This window comes from Copadichromis virginalis, linkage group LG13 (genome assembly GCF_057382275.1).
Source record: "Copadichromis virginalis isolate Kocher_CV1m ecotype Utaka linkage group LG13, C_Virginalis_male_GT1.1, whole genome shotgun sequence".
Classification (NCBI taxonomy): Eukaryota; Metazoa; Chordata; class Actinopteri; order Cichliformes; family Cichlidae; genus Copadichromis; species Copadichromis virginalis.
The window spans coordinates 28,724,821-28,743,384 of NC_140630.1; the positions used below are offsets into that span (position 1 = coordinate 28,724,821).

The following is an 18,564-nucleotide window of genomic DNA, read 5'->3' on the forward strand; positions in this document are numbered from 1 at the left end:
TTTCCACAGAAATCCAAATGGAGACGCTTAAAGGCGGCATCGATAACCCACATGCTCCGAAGGTCTATGTGATGTTATCCATAGGGGTTTAGAAAGCTGTAGGTCAGTTTACCTGTACACAGCAGAAACTCAGTGATGTGCTATTAAAATGCAAGTAATATCCTCTACTGATATTTGCATCAACATGTTTTAATGTGTACGTATTCTTTGTCTTTTTTAGAGATGTCAAGCCAGACAATATCCTATTGGATGAACAAGGTAAGGGTGTGAACAGTTTGCTCTGTTTATAAGACAGGATGTAAAACAAAACAGGACTTTTAGGCCTTCAGTATGTATCGTAGTTGTATAAGAGCACATTTAGACCACAGACCTGTCTGAAGGGCATATCACAGTATTCTTTGTGCATTGTTTATTTATTTATTTATTGTCAGATACCTGTTATAGTTTTGTCATATGGCTCTTAATGAGTTTTATTCTGATTATACTATATGTATTCCTGCTATATGCACACATTCAGTTTCCTCAGGTCCTCCTATTTCCATGTCATTTAAAAGCTGCAATGTTAGGACTGTGTCGTATCGATGGAGTGGATTCAGCAGCTTTAAAGCCTAACTATCTTATCACATTGGATGACTTTAAGCTGTGTTTCTTTTTTCGACTGCATGTGATTCTAATGCTGTCTGTACCTCCCTGTGTGTGTGCGTCTGTGTTTTGTACTTCTCCTAGCTATACAATAAATATGTCTGTCGTGCATTTGTGTTTCTCAAAATCCTTCTATCAGCTTAAGCTGACGGAGGGATTCTGAAAAGTGCTTGATCATCAGGGGAAAACAGAAATTGTACAATAAATAACCCTTAGAGACGGCAGTGACGTTCCCAATCCGCTGCGACGAGTACGACACCCCAGAAACGACCCCAAGAAGGCCAGAGGAGTCGGGGACATCGGACTGACACACAAAATAATGAGGACACTTTGTCCTTGCATATCACATTCCAGCTTACTGAAAGGGAACGTTGTGTCCTCATTTGTTTCCTTCTCTTGTCACATGTGAAAATGTTTCCTTTTGATGTGAGCGCAGATGTTTATTTAGAAAATGTTGATGGATTTTCGTGTTTCCTCAGGTCACGCTCACCTGACGGACTTCAACATAGCAACAATAATAAAAGACGGAGAGCGAGCCACGGCCTTAGCTGGAACCAAGCCCTACATGGGTAACTAAACATTTATACTGTGCATGAAAAAGAAAGCTACAAGAAAAGGGGGCCTAGCGTAATTAAGTTATTCTTTTCTTTGTAATTTTAAATGCTCAGTTGTACCATTTAACTGTCTCGGTTAGTTAAAGCTCCTAGAACTATTTGCTAGAAGGTGCCAGACGCTGTTCCTTCAATTTCTGAATACATTTTTACGCTCTCATTATCACTAAACAGGCGTGTGTGAATGATATCAAAGAAATTAAACATCCTGTTGATTTGTGAAAATGGGAGGCAAATGTTCCACTATTGTATAATGCGATTGCCGAGGAAAAATGTGCTTTTCTTATGACATTTTTGCAAAGGAATGCTCCATGCACAGGCTGTCATTATACAAGCTTTTTCTTCAGTGTCTCTCTGCTGTGCTTTCAGCCCCAGAGATCTTCCAGTCTTTTGTGAGTGGAGGGACGGGCTACGCCTTTGAAGTAGACTGGTGGTCACTAGGGGTGACGGTCTTCGAAGTGCTGCGCGGATGGGTGAGACATTGAAATTGCAGTTTTTATGTTATCGGGCTGCAAGAACGAGCTCGCCTCCATTCATTCGCTCGTCTTTCTCTTCCTCAACTTGCTGCTTTTCCTCCTTTTGTCACCTTGTCTCTCTGCTAGAGGCCGTATGACATCCACGCCAGTAACTCGGTGGAATCGCTGATTCAGCTCTTCAGTACCGTCAGTGTCCAGTACAGCCCAACCTGGCCCAAGGATCTGGTTTCACTATTGAGGAAGGTGAGTGGAGGACGATGGGGCATTATTAACTTACACTTACACTTCAGTCAGCGGTCCCCATCCTTTTTTGCACCACGGACCAGTTTGATGTCCAAAAAATTTGTGTTATTTTGTAACACGTCCTCCTATAATGTGCCAACAACATTGAGAGTAACGCCCTCCTCTCTGCCCCTTAATGGTCTCTGGTCGCTATGGTGACGCGTAAATATTTCTTTGAAATAGGGTTTGGGGACCGCTGGAATAAGGGACTCAAGCTGAACGTCTGTCATCTTTCAGTTAAATTTCCGTCCAGCAGCAACTACTAGATCTGCAAGGATCTGTCTGGACTCTGAAAATCAAATTAGTTAATGTGAATTTCTATATACATAGTCAGTAACATCGATTTATCACTGCTAATTCTGTATTATCACAAAAGGATTGTATGTAACTTGACTGAGTCCATGTTATTGTTGTCGCCTTGAAGACGGCGAGCTCACTGCTAGTGGTCGCTGATTCGTCTTTGAAGCAACCATTTCAAAAGCAGCGAGTTCGCATGTTCGTTGCACACGGTCGCGCTAACGTTTGGTTGTATTTCAATCTCTAACTGTTGTTTTCCACAGTGTAACTGTAACACACAGCACCATCCTACTATGCAGCTAGTGCAAGAAAATTTGAAAAAGGTATCATAGGAACAACTGCTTATCCGTGATGTAATATGACCCTCTTCACAGAAAGCACCTTTCTTTCTTCTATTACTCTGTCACCCAGTGTGCACAGCTCGGAGACAGATACTGTCTACAGATTTATTTCCCTCTGCCTTTTTAGTTTAAAGAAGGAGTATAAAAAGTAACCAAATTTAGATACAAAGTTGCCAAGTTAGCAACCAGTGAGGTGAACTGAATCCGGTTGTTCAGTGATGACGTGACGAATCCTACTTCCGGGTCTAAAGTAGTCTGCGTTTAATATGGCTTTTGTGTTGTTAACATGTTTAATGTTTTGTATTTTCTTCTATTTGATCTCAAAAAGCTCCTAAAACAGTCAGTGATCACTGCTGACCTCCCTCGGCTTTTATTACCACTAATCATTTATTTAAGCTCAGTTTTTAAAACCTTAGGATGTAACTACAGCCCAGCCCATGCAGCAGTATATGAATGACTAACCTCGTATTGTGGATGGATTATCTCAGTTGTTCTCCTGGCTGAAGTTTGGTCCTTTTACAGCATCCTGCCATGCGATTACATTTGTTCCTGACCACCGAGAACACTCACGTTAACTTTTATCGAGTGGAAAAAAGTTAGCTTGTTTATATTATGCTAACATAGCTGTGTCGCTAGCGGTCACGTAGCACATCATTATATACCAGCTAGCCCAACTTCAGTAACCCTACAAACGTCACTGCTGTTTAGTTTTCTGTCTTCATTTATGTTGGAAGTGATAGCAGAGCTGTACGTTTTAATTTGTTTCCAAAACCCCGCAGTCAGGACATGCTATATTGTATTTAGATAGAAGCTAGCGAGCTAACTCCCTGCTAACTTCTAACTCCGTTAAATGTCATAAATTCCGTTTTCATGGATGCCTGGATGTTAAACTCAATTGTTACACCTGGTAGAGCAGAACGCTGATCATTTTATTAAAGATGAAAGACTTTAGACAGTTTTTCAACTCTCAGTAATGCCACAGTGATCGTTTGATATATGGACCTGCAGCGGAGTTTAGGCCCAGACACGGCTAGTGACGTCAGACTGAACAACCGGATAGGGACAGCGCCGTGAGTGAGAGGGGTGTGAGATGGACAAGCTGAGATGCATAATTTCTACATTTACAATAAAATAAATATCCAATTGCTAAAACTGAAAAGCAAATATCTACCCAGTAAACAAATATCCAAATTGTCAAATATGTATGAACAGGCTTAGCGATGAGCTCTATTCTGACGCTCAGAACGACAAAGCTCACTGATCGCTCTCAGCAAGCAGTCCATTATCTCTCATTATTAGCAAAGAGCAGTGTTTTTAGTTGGCTCAGGCCTTTGCCTTGCTGGCAAAAACTTGTAATCTTAATTTTATGGCTTGTCTTTAATCAGGTTCACGTCTTCTTTACCAGCTGGTGTTTGTGCCAACATCTCTTTCACTATGTCAGTATGCATCGCTTTCGTCCAAGGTTTAGGAGAGAAGCTATAAACATTCGGTTTGGACATTTTAATAAAATGTATATGAGCTAACTGATAAATGGAAAGGTTAGGAATGTGAATGCCAGTCCCAGGAAACTAAAGTTACAGTTTTTAATTAAGTGAAGGCAGATTAACTCTGACCCATGTTGCCTGAGTGCAGATGGTCTTCCTAAGAAAGAGGAGCAGGATGTAGAGGTAAAAAAAAGTCAGCGGAGCCAGTGGAACTGATGGTGCAGGTATTCTGTGTGTGCGTGAGTGCTGTGGGGAGGGGGGATGATCCGAGACCCCGAGGGCAAAGAAGGGATGGAGAAAGAAAATGACAGATGGGATGAAAGCACAGAAACTGAGCGTGTGGGTGAGAGACGAAACAGTGCATGTGTATCTTTGTGTGCTAACTTATCATAACGAGTGTTTTAGTCTAATATTGAGACTGAAAATGTTTTCTTAAAAGCGAAAGTGTGCCAGTTGGATGAGATAACTCGCTCTGGATCAAATGTTAATAAGATAAGATAAGATAACCTTTATTAGTCCCACACGTGGGAAATTTGTTTTGTCACAGCAGGAAGTGGACAGTGCAAAAGTTATGAGGCAAAAATTAGAATACAATAAGAATAAATACAGTACACAACTGTACAGAATAGAATAAAATAAAATACTATATACAGTAGAATAAAATAAAATAAATATACAATAAGATAAAAATAGAATACAAATACTATATACAACTGAGTAAAAATACAACGATGACAGAAAGGATTATTGCACTTAGTATTATTGCATATGTGTGGATGTGTGTGCTTGATCAGTTAAAGTCTTTATTATGGAGTCTGACAGCAGTGGGGAGGAAAGACCTGCGAAATCTCTCCGTCCCACACCGTGGGTGCCGCAGTCTCCCACTGAAGGAGCTGCTCAGTGCTGTCACAGTCTGCTAATAATTCTGCTCCAAACTTTCCTTGCAATAAAAACCCACCTTATTCTGCTTTGCATCAGCGTGCTGTCATCTAAGCAAGCAAAACTGTTCTGGAAACTAGTCCTCTCCTCCCCTCTGGTGATATTTCTGTAGTTATTTGAAGACAAGATTTTTGAGTGGGGAAGGAAAACTGTGGCTTGTTCAGGAGGATACTCTTTGGCAGAGTGTAAGTGCAGAGCAGGAGTGCGTGCATGTGCTCTGCGTCTGAATGACTGAGTGTTCTGGACGGAGCGACGGTCTCTTCCGCTCTGCTGCTGATCGATTACCGTGTCTGGACTCCACCGAGACTGAGCTAACTGGCCCTGCAGGAGAAAACTGAATCAGCCTGTGACCAAAAGAAGAAGAAAATAAAGCGCAGGAAGCGAGCTAACACAACAACAAAAACCACATCCCATTGTCATCTCCAGCGTTTTACCCCCGAGGTGAAAAATGAAGCACATGGCATTCCATTTAAAAACACAACTGTATCAGCACCAGCTCTTCTTTTCTCCCTGGACTGTGCGACTCCATTCATGTGTGGTGTCCATCTGTTCTGATCAGTGCAACAATTCTGATTCAACCTGATTGGAGTCAGATTTGATTAACAATTCCTCCTGTTGGTGGATTTATTAGTAAAGGTGCATTCGTCCTCCTGTTCAAATGTAGTGGCAACATAATTATTAGTTTTCTACAGAGAAGGAAGAAAAATTATGTTTTGGTCAATTTGTTTGTTTCCCCATAAATAATACCACATTTGTAGATTGAGCAGCAGAGTTGAGTATGTGGGTTGCGCCCATGAAAAACTTGCCAAACCTTCTCTTGCTAGTGCCAAACAGCTTTTTCTGCTGTTGGCTCTTCTTTAGAGCTCCTGGTACCCCAGGTGCTGACAGTCAGGGGCCTGATTGGTCCTGTTCATCGATGAGTCGGGAGTTTTCCCACACCTGTTGGGTTGTACGGTCAAAATGTTGCAGTGTTGATTGCTGCACCAATAAGGTAACAGTGTGGAGACAGTGCGGTGGCGGTGTGGGTGGCGTCTCCCTCACTGGAAAAATGCGACTTGTCATTATTATAGACAATCTCAATGCAGAGATGTCTCCAAGATGAGATTCTGCAGCCAGTGGCAATCCCATATCTCCACAGTCTGGGACCGAACTCTATCCTCCAAGATGACGACACTCTCCGCAGATCGAGGCTTATCATTGACTAGGATGGAATGACCTGCCTGCAGTCCTGACCTCAACCCCACTGGGATCAGTTTGGATGTGCTGCTTGTGCCAGAGTGACTAACACAACCACATTGGCTGATTTGTGACAAATGAAGAATAGGATGTCATCACATAGCAGTGTGTGACCAGGCTGGAGACCAGCCATCCAAGCCCCTGTTTGTTAAAAGAATAAACTGTTAAATTGCCAATATCTCTTTATTGTGTTTCTTCAGGCTTCAACCATCCAATCTAAAAAATGACACCAGCCAAGAGTCAGTACCAGACGTTTTATAAATGAAAGACTTTTATAAATGAAAGAAAGATTGTAGGAATAGTCTTAACCACTTGAGGTGAGGGCTCTTCAAAAAGAAATGAAGCTGCATTTGACTCTCACACTACCATGATCTGAAAACCTACACAGACAGATTATAAGAATGTATAGTGATAAAACGCAAAACCAAAAAAGCAGATTTCATGGTTTCTGTATCTGCATCTCAGAAAGCCAAACGATTGCTATTAGCTAGATAAACATGCATGATCAAAAGGTTTTGACAGCAGACGTTTAAGATAGTTGGGGCACAAAAATGAAACCGATACAGGGTCCTGGTAGTGTGCAGGCTGGCACGCTATCGTTTACTGGGACACTCAATGGGAATACGTGTTTATTAAAAAAAAATATTTTAGCTTTCGTGCTGTTGTAACTGAAAAACAGTTACTAGTTTCCGGCTTTAGAATAGTGACCAAAAATCACATCCTATATCTCTTAAACGATTTTCCAAATCTTCCATGGAAAGCATCAAAAATCCAATCTCCATCAGGAGTTTTCATAAGGATTTAGACCAGGGGTGTCCAACTCCAGGCCTCAAGATCAGGTGTCCTGCAGGTTTTAGATCTCACCCTGGGTCAACACACCTGAATCAAATGACTAGTTCATAACCAAACCTCTGGAGAACTTCAAGACATGTTGAGGAGGTAATTTAGCCATTTAAATCAGCTGTGCTGGATCACGTCTAAAACCTGCAGGACACCTCGAGTCCTGGACTTGGAAACCCCTGGTTTAGACAAAGCACTCACACTTTGGTTGATGTCTGTACTGGTCTGTTGTGGTGCAAATACAATGTTCTGAAACTGGACTGGTTAAAGTGCAAAGTTGTTTTGTCTTGTTTTTTGTCTTGTTTTTTGTCTTGTTTTTTGTGCCCTGTGAATAATTTTGCTTTATATTATTAAAGTCACAAGCAGAGAAAAAAAACGAATATAGGTCTCCAATGATAAGTGAGATGAACTGCTCGTCACATTGAGAATGGTTGCTCAAGCTCACCCTCACATCCGCTCCCATTTTCTCTTCCCTTTGAAGAGATGATCCATTTTATCTGTTCCTTTTATTAATGCAAGACTTCCAGCCTCTTGGGTTTGATCATTTTTATTAAAGCTAATAATCTTTATTTATAGTCTTTTTTTTAACTCTTGCGTTCACACAAGGCAGCACCTCTACCAAAACAATGTAAGGTTCACAGTCCTGCGGGTTTAACATATCATTGAGTTCAACACATACAAGCATATTAGTAAGATATAGCAGATGAAAAGGGATGGCAGGTGGTAAAAAGGAAAGGAGGGAAAAAACAACTCATGTAAGGGTTTTATTTCACCTCCCGTGGAGATCAGCCTGGCTGTGAGCGAGGAGAGAAGGTGCGAAGGTGATGTTGCTACTCAGAAAGTGATGTTGATGAAGTGTGTGTGCGTCTTTTCTTTCCAGCTACTGACAGTGAACCCAGAGCATCGTTTCTCCAGCCTGTCTGACATGCAGACCGCTCCCTACCTCTCTGACGTCAACTGGGACGCTGTGTATGAGAAGAAAATGGAGGCTGGATTTGTTCCCAATGTTAGTGTAAAGCCATCACATACCTCGCTCTCTCTCACACACAGACTGAAGCACTCCTTCATGCTTGCTGATCATAATGAGCATTTTTGGCAACTAAATAATGCACGCTGGCATGCAGCGTCTTTGCGGTGCACTCACCTTATATTCCTGCTTGCATGTCAGTGCATTCATGTGTGCTGTTCCCTGTTGATGCTCAGAGCGCGTGCACTCTGTGGTCCATTTACGATGGATGCTGCTCCTGTGTTTGTTTCTAATTATCTCGCGTGCATCTCGCTCACACAGAAAGGTCGCCTGCACTGCGACCCCACCTTCGAGCTGGAGGAGATGATCCTGGAGTCACGTCCTCTTCACAAGAAGAAAAAGAGGCTGGCAAAGAACCGATCACGAGACAACAGCAAGGATTCACAGTCTGTAAGTGACACGGTGCTCTGCACAGAGCTGCTGCGTCCGTTCTTTTATCTCATGAAGCAACACTTAGTGTGATACCTCTGATACCAACAGCTTTGACTTTTATGCATAGAAGGCACAAACTAAACCATTAGTTTGCAATTAATTTGCTTCTTAGTGAGTCGTGAGCGCTACCACTAAAGAAACTTTTTAAAGCAGTGTGTTGGTAGCTGCTGGGAGTTTTGATTTGATTTTAATGCTTAGAATATACATGATCAGGCATAACAACCTGTGACATGATAACACTGATTATCTGTTCATCATGGCACCTGTTGGCAGCTGGGACATATTAGGGAGCAAGTGAACATTTTGTCCTCAAAGTTGATGTTAGAAGCAGGAAAAATGGACAAGTGCGAGGATTTAATTAAGTTTGACAAGAGCCACATTATGATGGCTAGACAACTGGGTCAGAGCATCTCCAAAACCACAGCTCACGTGTTCCCAGTCTGCAGTGGTCAGTATCTCTCAAAAGTTCCCTGATCTAAAGAATAGTGAAAACCGGAGAACTGGTAAACACTGTAACCAAATAAAAGTCAATAAAAATAATAAAAAGGATCCCAGTCCTCAGAAAGGCAAAATGATCTCCATCTTCTTTCATATTTAGTAACCAGAGATGAAGTCCTCTTAGTAGTTATATAACCTCTGCATTAAAAGCACTATGTTCTGTTAAGGAGGAGGATTTTGGAGTCACGAGTATGAAGGTGGAATTGTCACTGCATCTGTTAAAAGGCCTCTTCTCTTTGATCATACAAAGGGATCATTTTCGTTTTTTCATCTTCAAAAGAGTTATTTTCTCGTAGGCACCGATATGATTTGCTGTTTACCTGTTATTTTGATCTTTGTAGCCTTACCTCCAGCAGATTAGTGTGGTTTTTGCTTTGTACAGTTAGGTTTTTGTTAACTTTTGGACAATTACACATCTTCTATAATGTAGCCTTTGTGCAGCACTGCAGTAGACTTTGAATCCCAGTCCTTGTATGATTGTGCAGACTTTCAACTTAAGATCAAAGGGGTTTAACAAAAGCATCGCATTAACTGTTTAGGAATTACAGTCATTTGAATACACAGTCTCTATTTTTAGAGATTGAAAATACAAAGATTGTTTTTAGTACTTGGATGAAGCCTAGAACCATGGACGTCACCCATGGCCTTCTTGTCAAGTGTAAATGGTGGTTTTGCATATTGTGATAAGTCGCGTGTTTTTCCATTCATGAAAGCATCTCTCAGTTGTAGCCTATGAAAGTTAAATGCCTGCCTCCTTGAGAAGTTTTTGCTCGGTCCTTCTCTGATAGGCTCATTTTGTTTTTTTCAGCCTGATGATGGGCTCCTTCATTTCTATGTCAATCCATTTTTACAGAGAGTTTCAGTGAAAAACTACCAAGTAGCTTCCAAGTCCAACACTTGGAATCAGCTCCGTATCTTTCATCTGCTTCAGCTCATGAAATAATGAGAGAACCGAGCACGAAACATCTCATCAATAACCTGCTTACTTTTGAGCCTCTAAATATGAATTCTTGCAATTCCTAAACAACTAATCCAAAGCTTTTTTTTTTCATAACCCTTTAATTAAAGGTGAAAGTCTTAACTTCACTGAACAAAATTACAAAATGTGTTTGATTGCCCAGATACTTACAGACAGACTTAACTGTCATTGCTAAAAGCGAAAGATTATGAAGGGAACACCAGAAGAGTCGTGTAAATTATTTTTACCCACTGCATTACTCATTGGTACAGTTTTTATAAAGAGCCCGGGCCATTCCAGGATAACAATGCAGCTCAGGCTTACCTTTGTCTCCGCTCTGTCACATCCTGTCAACACTGTATATTTTTAGATTGGCAGTGAGCCAGCTGGCATTTTTTTTCCTCAGCTGTAGTGAATTACCTGTGCTCTTAGCTCTGTGATACAGTAGAAGGATAAAGCGAGACACCTGTGTAATCATGCTCACAGAGGCAATACAGTACAGTTTCTATATCGTTGAATACTTGCTGTCAATCCTTGGAGTCTCAACCCCCACCGGTCTCGGCAGTTTGCGTCCCCCTACCTGAGCCCGTTCTTCCTGTTAAAACAGATTTTTTTCTTTCCACTGTCACCAAGTACTAACTTGATTGTTCGGCTACGCTCACACTGCAGGCGAAAGCGCATCAAATGCACCTTTTTTGACCCTATGCGACCCATATCCGATCATGCTATGACAGTTTGAACAGCACAAATCCGATATTTTCAAACTGTCATAGCATGACCTGGGTCACTTTCATGTGTGGTTTAATCCGAGACATATCTGATGTCTTAGAAAGCGACTGCTGTGTGAATGTTCATGTCGCATTAAATCCGTCTTTTAAGTCACTGACATAAGACGGACGCCGATTATCAGCTCTGGAGAAGACAAACGAGAAAGCATGGCGGCCATTGTTAAAGCACGTGCTCTCTTTTTTTCTCAGTGTCCTTCTTTCTCTAATTAATCTCTGTAGCTGCCATTTTTACTTCCGTAAACAGAGTGCGTTGCATGTCTTCTTTTGCGCATGCGGGCCGTGAACCGTTCACACTAGAGCGACATTTTATTTGTCGTGTGAACAACCAGACAAAAAATCAGAATTGAGCATTAAGACCTGCAGCGTGAACGTAGCCTTAGAGCTCTCTCTCTATTTCTCACTTTACAATATAAAGAGCTGTTGTTGTGATTTTCCACTGTACAGTTAAAATTGAATTAATAGGCTGTTCTGTTAAAGGATGAAATGAATAATCCCCAAAAAAGAAAAATTATTGCAGTTTAAATGTTAACAATTTGAATTTCAGTTCGAACAACTACAGCAAAACAAAAGGATTTTGAGGTAGCAGATGAATAGCAATGCAAGATATAAATGTCCTCCTCATTTTGCCTTAATGCGTGATGAGGTCTGCTGTCTGATTTGTGTGTGCTGTGAGCAGGATCAGTGTAACTGCAGCAGTGCAGTCTCTGTTTCTTTGCCTTGGTGTTATGTTTGATTGAGACATTATTTACCACAGACGGGAGACGTCCTCTCTGTATTTATGAAAAGCAGCCTGCACCCATCAGACGCTCCTCATGACATCAGCGCGTGTGCGTGTGTCACGTGTTATCAGGGCTGATGAACATGTGCAAAGAGCGTGCACCTCTAACAATAGGGTTGTGAGGCGCTGTGTGTGGAGCACATACATGCGTGTGTGCCCGCTTGCGTGTACTCATACTGCGTTATTACTGAGATTATTAAATTATGAAGCCTTCGGTGCCGTTGTCATGGCCCCAAGTGCTTTTGGAAATATGAGCTTCTATTTTCGTCTTGGGCCAAACATCCAATTTGAGGAGAGCTCACAAACAATTCATGACTTGTTTAAAAGAGCAACGAGGGGGAAGGATGAATATCCCTGGGAGGTCACGCACTTGACAGATTGAAGTTGACGTCAAGTTTTGTTTTGTGTTTTTTTTAATCTGCGGTTCTTGATGATGCTGATGATGATGAGGTCGATGTGTAAGGTGACGATGAGTGTGCTTTGTCTGTCATCTGCCTGCAGGAGAACGACTATCTACAGGAGTGCCTTGAAGTGGTGCAGCAAGAGTTCATGATCTTCAACCGAGAGAAGTAAGAGAACAGAAGAGCAGCAGACCGTCTATAACACGGGCTAAAAGCAGAGGTTTCTTTTTTTTATTCAACGCAGCCAGAATGAAATTAGCTACCATTAGTGTCATCCTTTTAGAACGAATGCAAAGGACAGAAACATTCCTGCCACTTGCCTTGTTTGCCCTTTAAACAATCGGATTGATATCCTCAGCTGGAGCTAAATTTAATCTTCTTTCATGTTTCTTTTCTTAGATTGTGAGGCAACATAGGGGTTCATTTGTCTTTGATCTTAAAGCTATCTCGCAACCTCTTATTTTTGGGGGGCAGCAATCATATATTTAGAAAACCAACGGCAGTAATTTAGCTAAATTAGTGACACTTTAATTACAGTTAAAACTAGATATTTTGCCCATAAACCCCTGAGACAAGAGGTTGGCACATTTTACTGTTTCTTTTATTAAATTGCATAAAATCCATGCACAAAAGACAAATTGAGACTTTAAAATGATATAGCAGTTTAAGGTAACAAAGCATCTTCGTCCTTGTCCTTGTTTCCCTTGCTAGAATCAACAGTCAGCTTAACAGTTATGTCACAATCATGCCAATCAGGAACCAATGCAGGCACAGGGAGAACATATAAGAGGCTCAGTTGATCAGGAGGACCAAAGCAGGTGCTGTCTTCCTGCTGTAAAGTGTCGGCATTAACCAGTATGCTAGCATTCAGTCCTGTAATAATACATAGTTTCAAATATGTTAAGGTTCTTGTTTTTCAAGGTGCTACTGGTGCTGAGAAACATCTGGGGGGGAATGCAAAAAAATACAAATTTCTCACAGCCTGTGCTTGTAGATATTATATCAAACTTAAACGCCTTTACTGTTTAATCATGAAAGTGTCTCCTTTTACATTTTTCCCCATGCAGATGTTTTTGCATGCTCATTTCATAAGATTCATGTAAGAAACGGACAAAAAGTAGAGTCTTACACAATGTCTGACTTGTGAAAATAAACAGTCGTGTGAAAAAAGTTCCAAAGGACTCTTTGCAGTCCTATAAAAAGCTCAGTACATTGTTCCCTCGTTTATCGCTGGAGTTAAGTTTAAAAAAAAAAAACTGTGATAGGTGAAAGCTTTATTTTTTTCACTCACTACACACTTTATACACTTTTCTCAGACGGGTAACTCAGACGGTAACTTCTACCTTCCTTTAACATGTCCACAAGTCCAACTTTTTGTGCAATGGTTAGCATCTTCCTTGACCTTTTGGGTGCTACCGCAGGTGACTCTGACGGTGCAAAGCGTTTCGTCGGCATTGTTGCGTTTGTTGGGGAGAAAACTTACAGTACAGCACTTCACAGTCACACTGCTAGCAACAGAAGATTTATGTATTTGACAGGCTGAACGCATTCTGTACTGTACAGGAGATACGGCACGAGATTGATTGACAATGGTCTACAGCCAATCAGGACGCAGAACACAATGTGCTGTTTAAAAAAAAAAAAGCATGCAAAATTGCACCAAAAAAAATGTACAAAAGAGCGAGGCCGCGGAAGATTAACCGCGTTATAGCGAGGGACCACTGTACACCCTTACTGCTTCCATAGGAATTAAGAGTATAAGTAGCTGCTGCACTTGATTAATTAGGCATCAGCAAGTATGGACGCCTGTCTTTAGGTGTGGAGCATTCACGTATGTGACAATGCCGCAATCGTTCAAGGAGTCTTCCATGCAATGCTCAGCGAAACTGCAAAACACCTGCATCTCAGACTGTACAGGCAACAGTTAGAGTGTTAAATGTTACATTTCATGACAGTACGATTAGAAAACGAGGGAGCAGGGATGGTTTGTTAAAAAGGGTTGCCAGGAAAAAGCTTCATTTCACTGGATGCAGAGGTTTGCTTTGGAAAGTTACATCTGAACACACTACAACACTTCTGTAATCATGTCTTTTAAACATAGAAGACTAAAATGGAGATGTTTGGCTGTAATGGATAGTGCCATGTTTGGCCTAACCCAAACCAGCTCATCAGCTCAAACTCCTTATAATAACGGCCAAGCACGGAGGTGGAGGGGTGTTGATTTGAGTTTGGTTTTTGGAGTTTTTTTGCAACCATGGGACCTGGATACCTCACAGTCCATGATCTGCTCTGTAAAACAAAGTATTCTAGAGTCAAATGAGACCATCGTGTCAGCTAAAGCGTGGCAGAAACTGGGTCATGCAACATGACAACGGTGCTAAGTGCATCATCAAATTTACAACAGAATGGCTAAAAAAGAAAGGAATCAAGGTGTTACTATGGCCCAGACCTCAAACCAACTAAAATGCTTTGGCAGGATCTTAAGAGAGCTGTCCATAAGCAAACAAGGAAGAAAATAAGGTTAGATTGATAGGTAAACAATTAGCTCGATATTAAAACCCATAAAAACCTCCCAAATATATCAATAACAACAACAATATGGATCAAGTGTAATGTCTTGTATGATCAAAATGCTGAGGATGCCACTTTCATACGATAGTATAAGGAATGTACCTTGTATGAGTCACATTATACATAAATATTTACTACATTTCTTTTCTGTATGGGCGACTTCATTTATTTTTTCCACCTTTTTCCCCTCTGTTGTGTTTGTTACGTTGCAGATACAGCACACAATCAAACATTTCTGACTGTGCATACTGATTGTTTGACTAATCTGGAGGTTTGTTTAAGACCCGTCTGATTGTTTTGACTGCTCCAGTTTCTCCTGCTGTCAGACGTTGCTGCAGCGATATCAGTGTATTTTCCCCCCTACGTGTCCACACGCACTTTCAAAACTAAGGCGGCACAATAACAATTCATGATGATAGTCAGATCTATAAAAATAAATCTGCACTTCAAAGGTTTGCAGTCATAATGATGAGTTTAAAAAAAACTGTCACCTTATACCACGACTGCTTTGGTGAATGTGGGGCTGGCACTGGAAATGCTCGTAAGATTGCAGTGGGAACAAGTTAAGGGCCACCATATGTGAACAGGTACAGCAAATGCTAATTTAATCCTCCAAGAGCATGCAGTGTAGAGTTACTGGTATAGGAAGAAAAGCATTACATATTACTCCAGACCTTTACGACAGCCAAGCTTCTGTAATGAAATGGCTCGGTTATGTAAATCAGACATGACAGGAGGCTTTTTAAGAGTGTAGCTAAATTTAATGCATCTAATGTTTTCTTTACATCTGCAGAATACACACTGCACAACATAAATGACTACTTTAGAGTCCATTTATCATAGAATGTATCTTTGTATGTAAAGTGAGCAACATTGGTTCAGTGCTGCTCTAAATTATTGCCTCATTTATTATTGACCAGGTCCTGCCGCTGCAATGTTACTGCAGTCCTCCTCTGTGGCAAATGTCTTATTATATCCTATTGGTCTGATTAATGGCATGTTACTTCTATTTATAATAGAGGGCATAATGTCTAGAATTATGTGCAGTGATGTGCATTATATAGTAAAGTCTAAAGGCCTCTTGACTATTTTTCTGAGGATTTTATAGCTCAAAAGTTTGGAAAAATAATTTAATTACACAACATGGGGGCATATCTCGGCTGCCATCATAAATGTGGTGATTTAGTTTTATTTATATAGAGCCAGTTCACAGTTAGTTTATCTTGAATGGGTTTGTGTAGTGAGATAATAATATTAAAGACAGACTCAAACTATAAGATGTATCCCCTCTGAGCAGGTACTTGGTGACTGCGGCGAGGAAGAACTACCTTAGAACAGGAAGAGACGTCCAGGTTAGAGGCAGCCACCTGTAGCAGGCGATTGGAGAGTGAAGGGAAGGAGAAGAACGAAAAGAAGTGCACCTGGCAAACATGCACACATATTCATGAGTCACTGTGTTCCTCAGGTTGAAAAAGCGTCAGGAGGAGGGTCAGTCAGAGGCCGGGAATTATGACGCTAGCGGCGACGGGGACGGAGAGGCAGAAAGCGGAGCCGCCGATGAGGACGCGAACGAGCCAGAACCAGGACCGGAAGCTGATCCCGAGCAGGCTCCCGAGTCTGCCTCCAAACTGAGCATGTGCGGCTCAGTGTGTTCCTCCCCCGGCAGCTGCTAGCGCCACATCGCCTCACAGTGACGATGGCAGCTCTCTCTGGCGGCTGCGGTGTTTGTGCCATGCCAACAGATACCTTCTCACCTCTCTCTCATGTCGTAGCCTACAGCGGAGAAAAATGACAGCGGGGCAACTTGGCGCACAGCAGCAGCTCCCATAACGGTTCCCCTCATTTACACCCCCCGCCCCCCATAGCATCTTTTTGGTAAGGCATGAATGAAGCGGAATCCCAGAGAGTCCCTGCCTATTGTACCTACCGCCCTAGAGTAAGCTCCAACTTCTATGCAATGTTACAGTATAGCATGACAAAATAATAAGGTATCACTTACTAGGAGGTGTCGTTCCATAAGCAGAGAGCCACACGAGCATGATGACATCCCGAGCAATAGCAGTCTACGGCTTTTTGAATAAGGTTAGTGGTTTTGGTGGAGGTGCCTCCCTTTATTATCCCTGTTCCAGATCCGATGGGGGACGACTGAATTATTCATCACACGAAGGCACTCGGTTTATTTTATTGCCTGTGTCTTCAGTTCACTCTTCCCCCCCTTTCATGTGATGTGTGCCCTAATTTGGAACATTTTTTTCCTCCTGGAGCGCCTTCCTCTTGTTGCAACACCTTCCTGTGATACATTTCCAGTAAGTGTTGATGGCTGTCTGCAGTCAGCAAAGACAGTGTGACTGGTTTCATGTTGTAAACCTGTTTAAAGTTGTGCCTGTCGATGATGATCGGTATTTGTTAATCACACCGTAGCCATGGATGCGTTATAGGGCAGATTTTCCTCTTTTAAGTCTTAACCAGCTAGCTGTTTTTTCTTTTTTCCCCTTCAGGCCTTTTTAGGAGGAGAAGGTACTGAAGTTAAAATCAGTCCAGCAATCAGAATGAAAAGTTGTGCTTGTCACTGTGTCCAAAATGCTTACGAAGATTTAGTATTTTAGCCCTGCACCAAGCTCTGACCCAAAGAGGGTTCTGAAACTCAGCTCACTGCCAACAATGGCATCCTTTACACATCTATAAGAAAGCTCTGTTTGCTTTACTAGACTTCATCATCTTGTTAAGTGCTTAGTTTAGGATAAAGATCATCTCCCTGTAGAGGTTGGTTTGGGGTAGCTGTGCCCTGTCGGTACATCAAACTGCACAGATGAGCTACTCTTTGATTGTCGTAGTGAGAGTGGTACATTTTAGGGTGGCGCCGTTAATCTCAGTCTGAGAATATGTAGCAAAAGACCACCTTAAAAACCTGAAGGCCTAACAAATTGAAAAACCGTGTAAATAGCATACAGTGTAGGTAATTAAACTGACCACAGTTTTATGTGGGACTGCTAACTCGACGTGTAAACTTAAGGAAGAGCTGTGTGAAGCTTCACACCACTTCATCCCGCTCTTCTTTCCAAGTGTGCAGGCACAACTTGTAGGCAATATATGCCAAAGCTTTTCTACCATTTGCAACCATTTCTAAGGAACTTTGAGTGTGTGAATGTATGTCTCTTTATCCCTCTGATAACATAAAGTCAGTTATTTCTGCAAGTGAAGACATCGTAATTTATACAATCATAACGTGATGATGTGCAAACTGTCTATTTCAGGTAATGCATCTTGGGAAATACACCTGTTTGCTGTCTTGATGCAGCATTTCCACCAGTAAAGCTGTTTACCCCGGCAGCTTTGACTGACCTTTGGGGGTTGGAGCCACAATTTAATGTTGCACTCAGTTAATTTTGTGCCATTGCCTGCTGTAATGTTAATTGTGAGGTGCAGACAGAACAGTGTTGGCCTAAGTGCATCTCTGCACTCCCACTCTGCTCGGTCAACGAATGGTCTAGCCTCCACAGTGTAATTAGAGGACATGAGTGAAATATCACATGAACAGGTAAAACAGTATTAGCTACAATATTTGCTTCACTCTTTATTTACTTTTGCCTAAACAGCCAACAGAAACAGTTAATGCCCAGCTATTAACCAACTTGATGACTGAAGCTTTTGTATTTTAAAAAAAATTTGTTCTTGTGGCCAACAGGGGGATTAATTTAGGCCCAGTGGCTTTCCGGGGAAGATCGATACTCATGTCTTTGTTTTAAATAAAGAGCTAGAGTCAGGTAGTGATTAGCCTAGCTTAACATAAAGAGTAGCCACAGGGCAAAACACCTTACCAAAACCTGTAAAAGCTTAGAAGTTAACATTTGTCTTGTGTGATTAATTCTTATATAAATATTAATGTAGTGTTAATGTGCTCTGCTGGTTAAACAGCTAGATGTAGTGAATGAGTGGTCCTTAAAGGATGGATAAAACGTTCAA

At 41.5% G+C, this 18,564-nt stretch overlaps 1 protein-coding gene across 2 annotated transcripts in view; it reads left to right on the plus strand.

Annotated features, from left to right (window-relative positions):
• Window positions 1–17,801, plus strand: part of stk32c (serine/threonine kinase 32C) — a 103,384-nt gene extending 85,583 nt beyond the window's left edge. The window contains exons 5-13 of one of the 2 annotated variants that reach the window (XM_085478380.1): window positions 221–258; window positions 1,122–1,211; window positions 1,623–1,726; window positions 1,856–1,972; window positions 8,029–8,154; window positions 8,437–8,565; window positions 12,131–12,198; window positions 15,899–15,953; window positions 16,067–16,189. In XM_085478380.1, coding sequence (XP_085334506.1) covers window positions 221–258; window positions 1,122–1,211; window positions 1,623–1,726; window positions 1,856–1,972; window positions 8,029–8,154; window positions 8,437–8,565; window positions 12,131–12,198; window positions 15,899–15,953; window positions 16,067–16,114 — 775 coding nt within the window. In that variant the 3' untranslated portion in view covers window positions 16,115–16,189. Of the gene's footprint in view, window positions 1–220; window positions 259–1,121; window positions 1,212–1,622; window positions 1,727–1,855; window positions 1,973–8,028; window positions 8,155–8,436; window positions 8,566–12,130; window positions 12,199–15,898; window positions 15,954–16,066 lie in introns of both variants that reach the window. The other variant, XM_085478379.1, reaches the window with a different exon arrangement.
• Window positions 17,802–18,564: the final 763 nt, after the last annotated feature.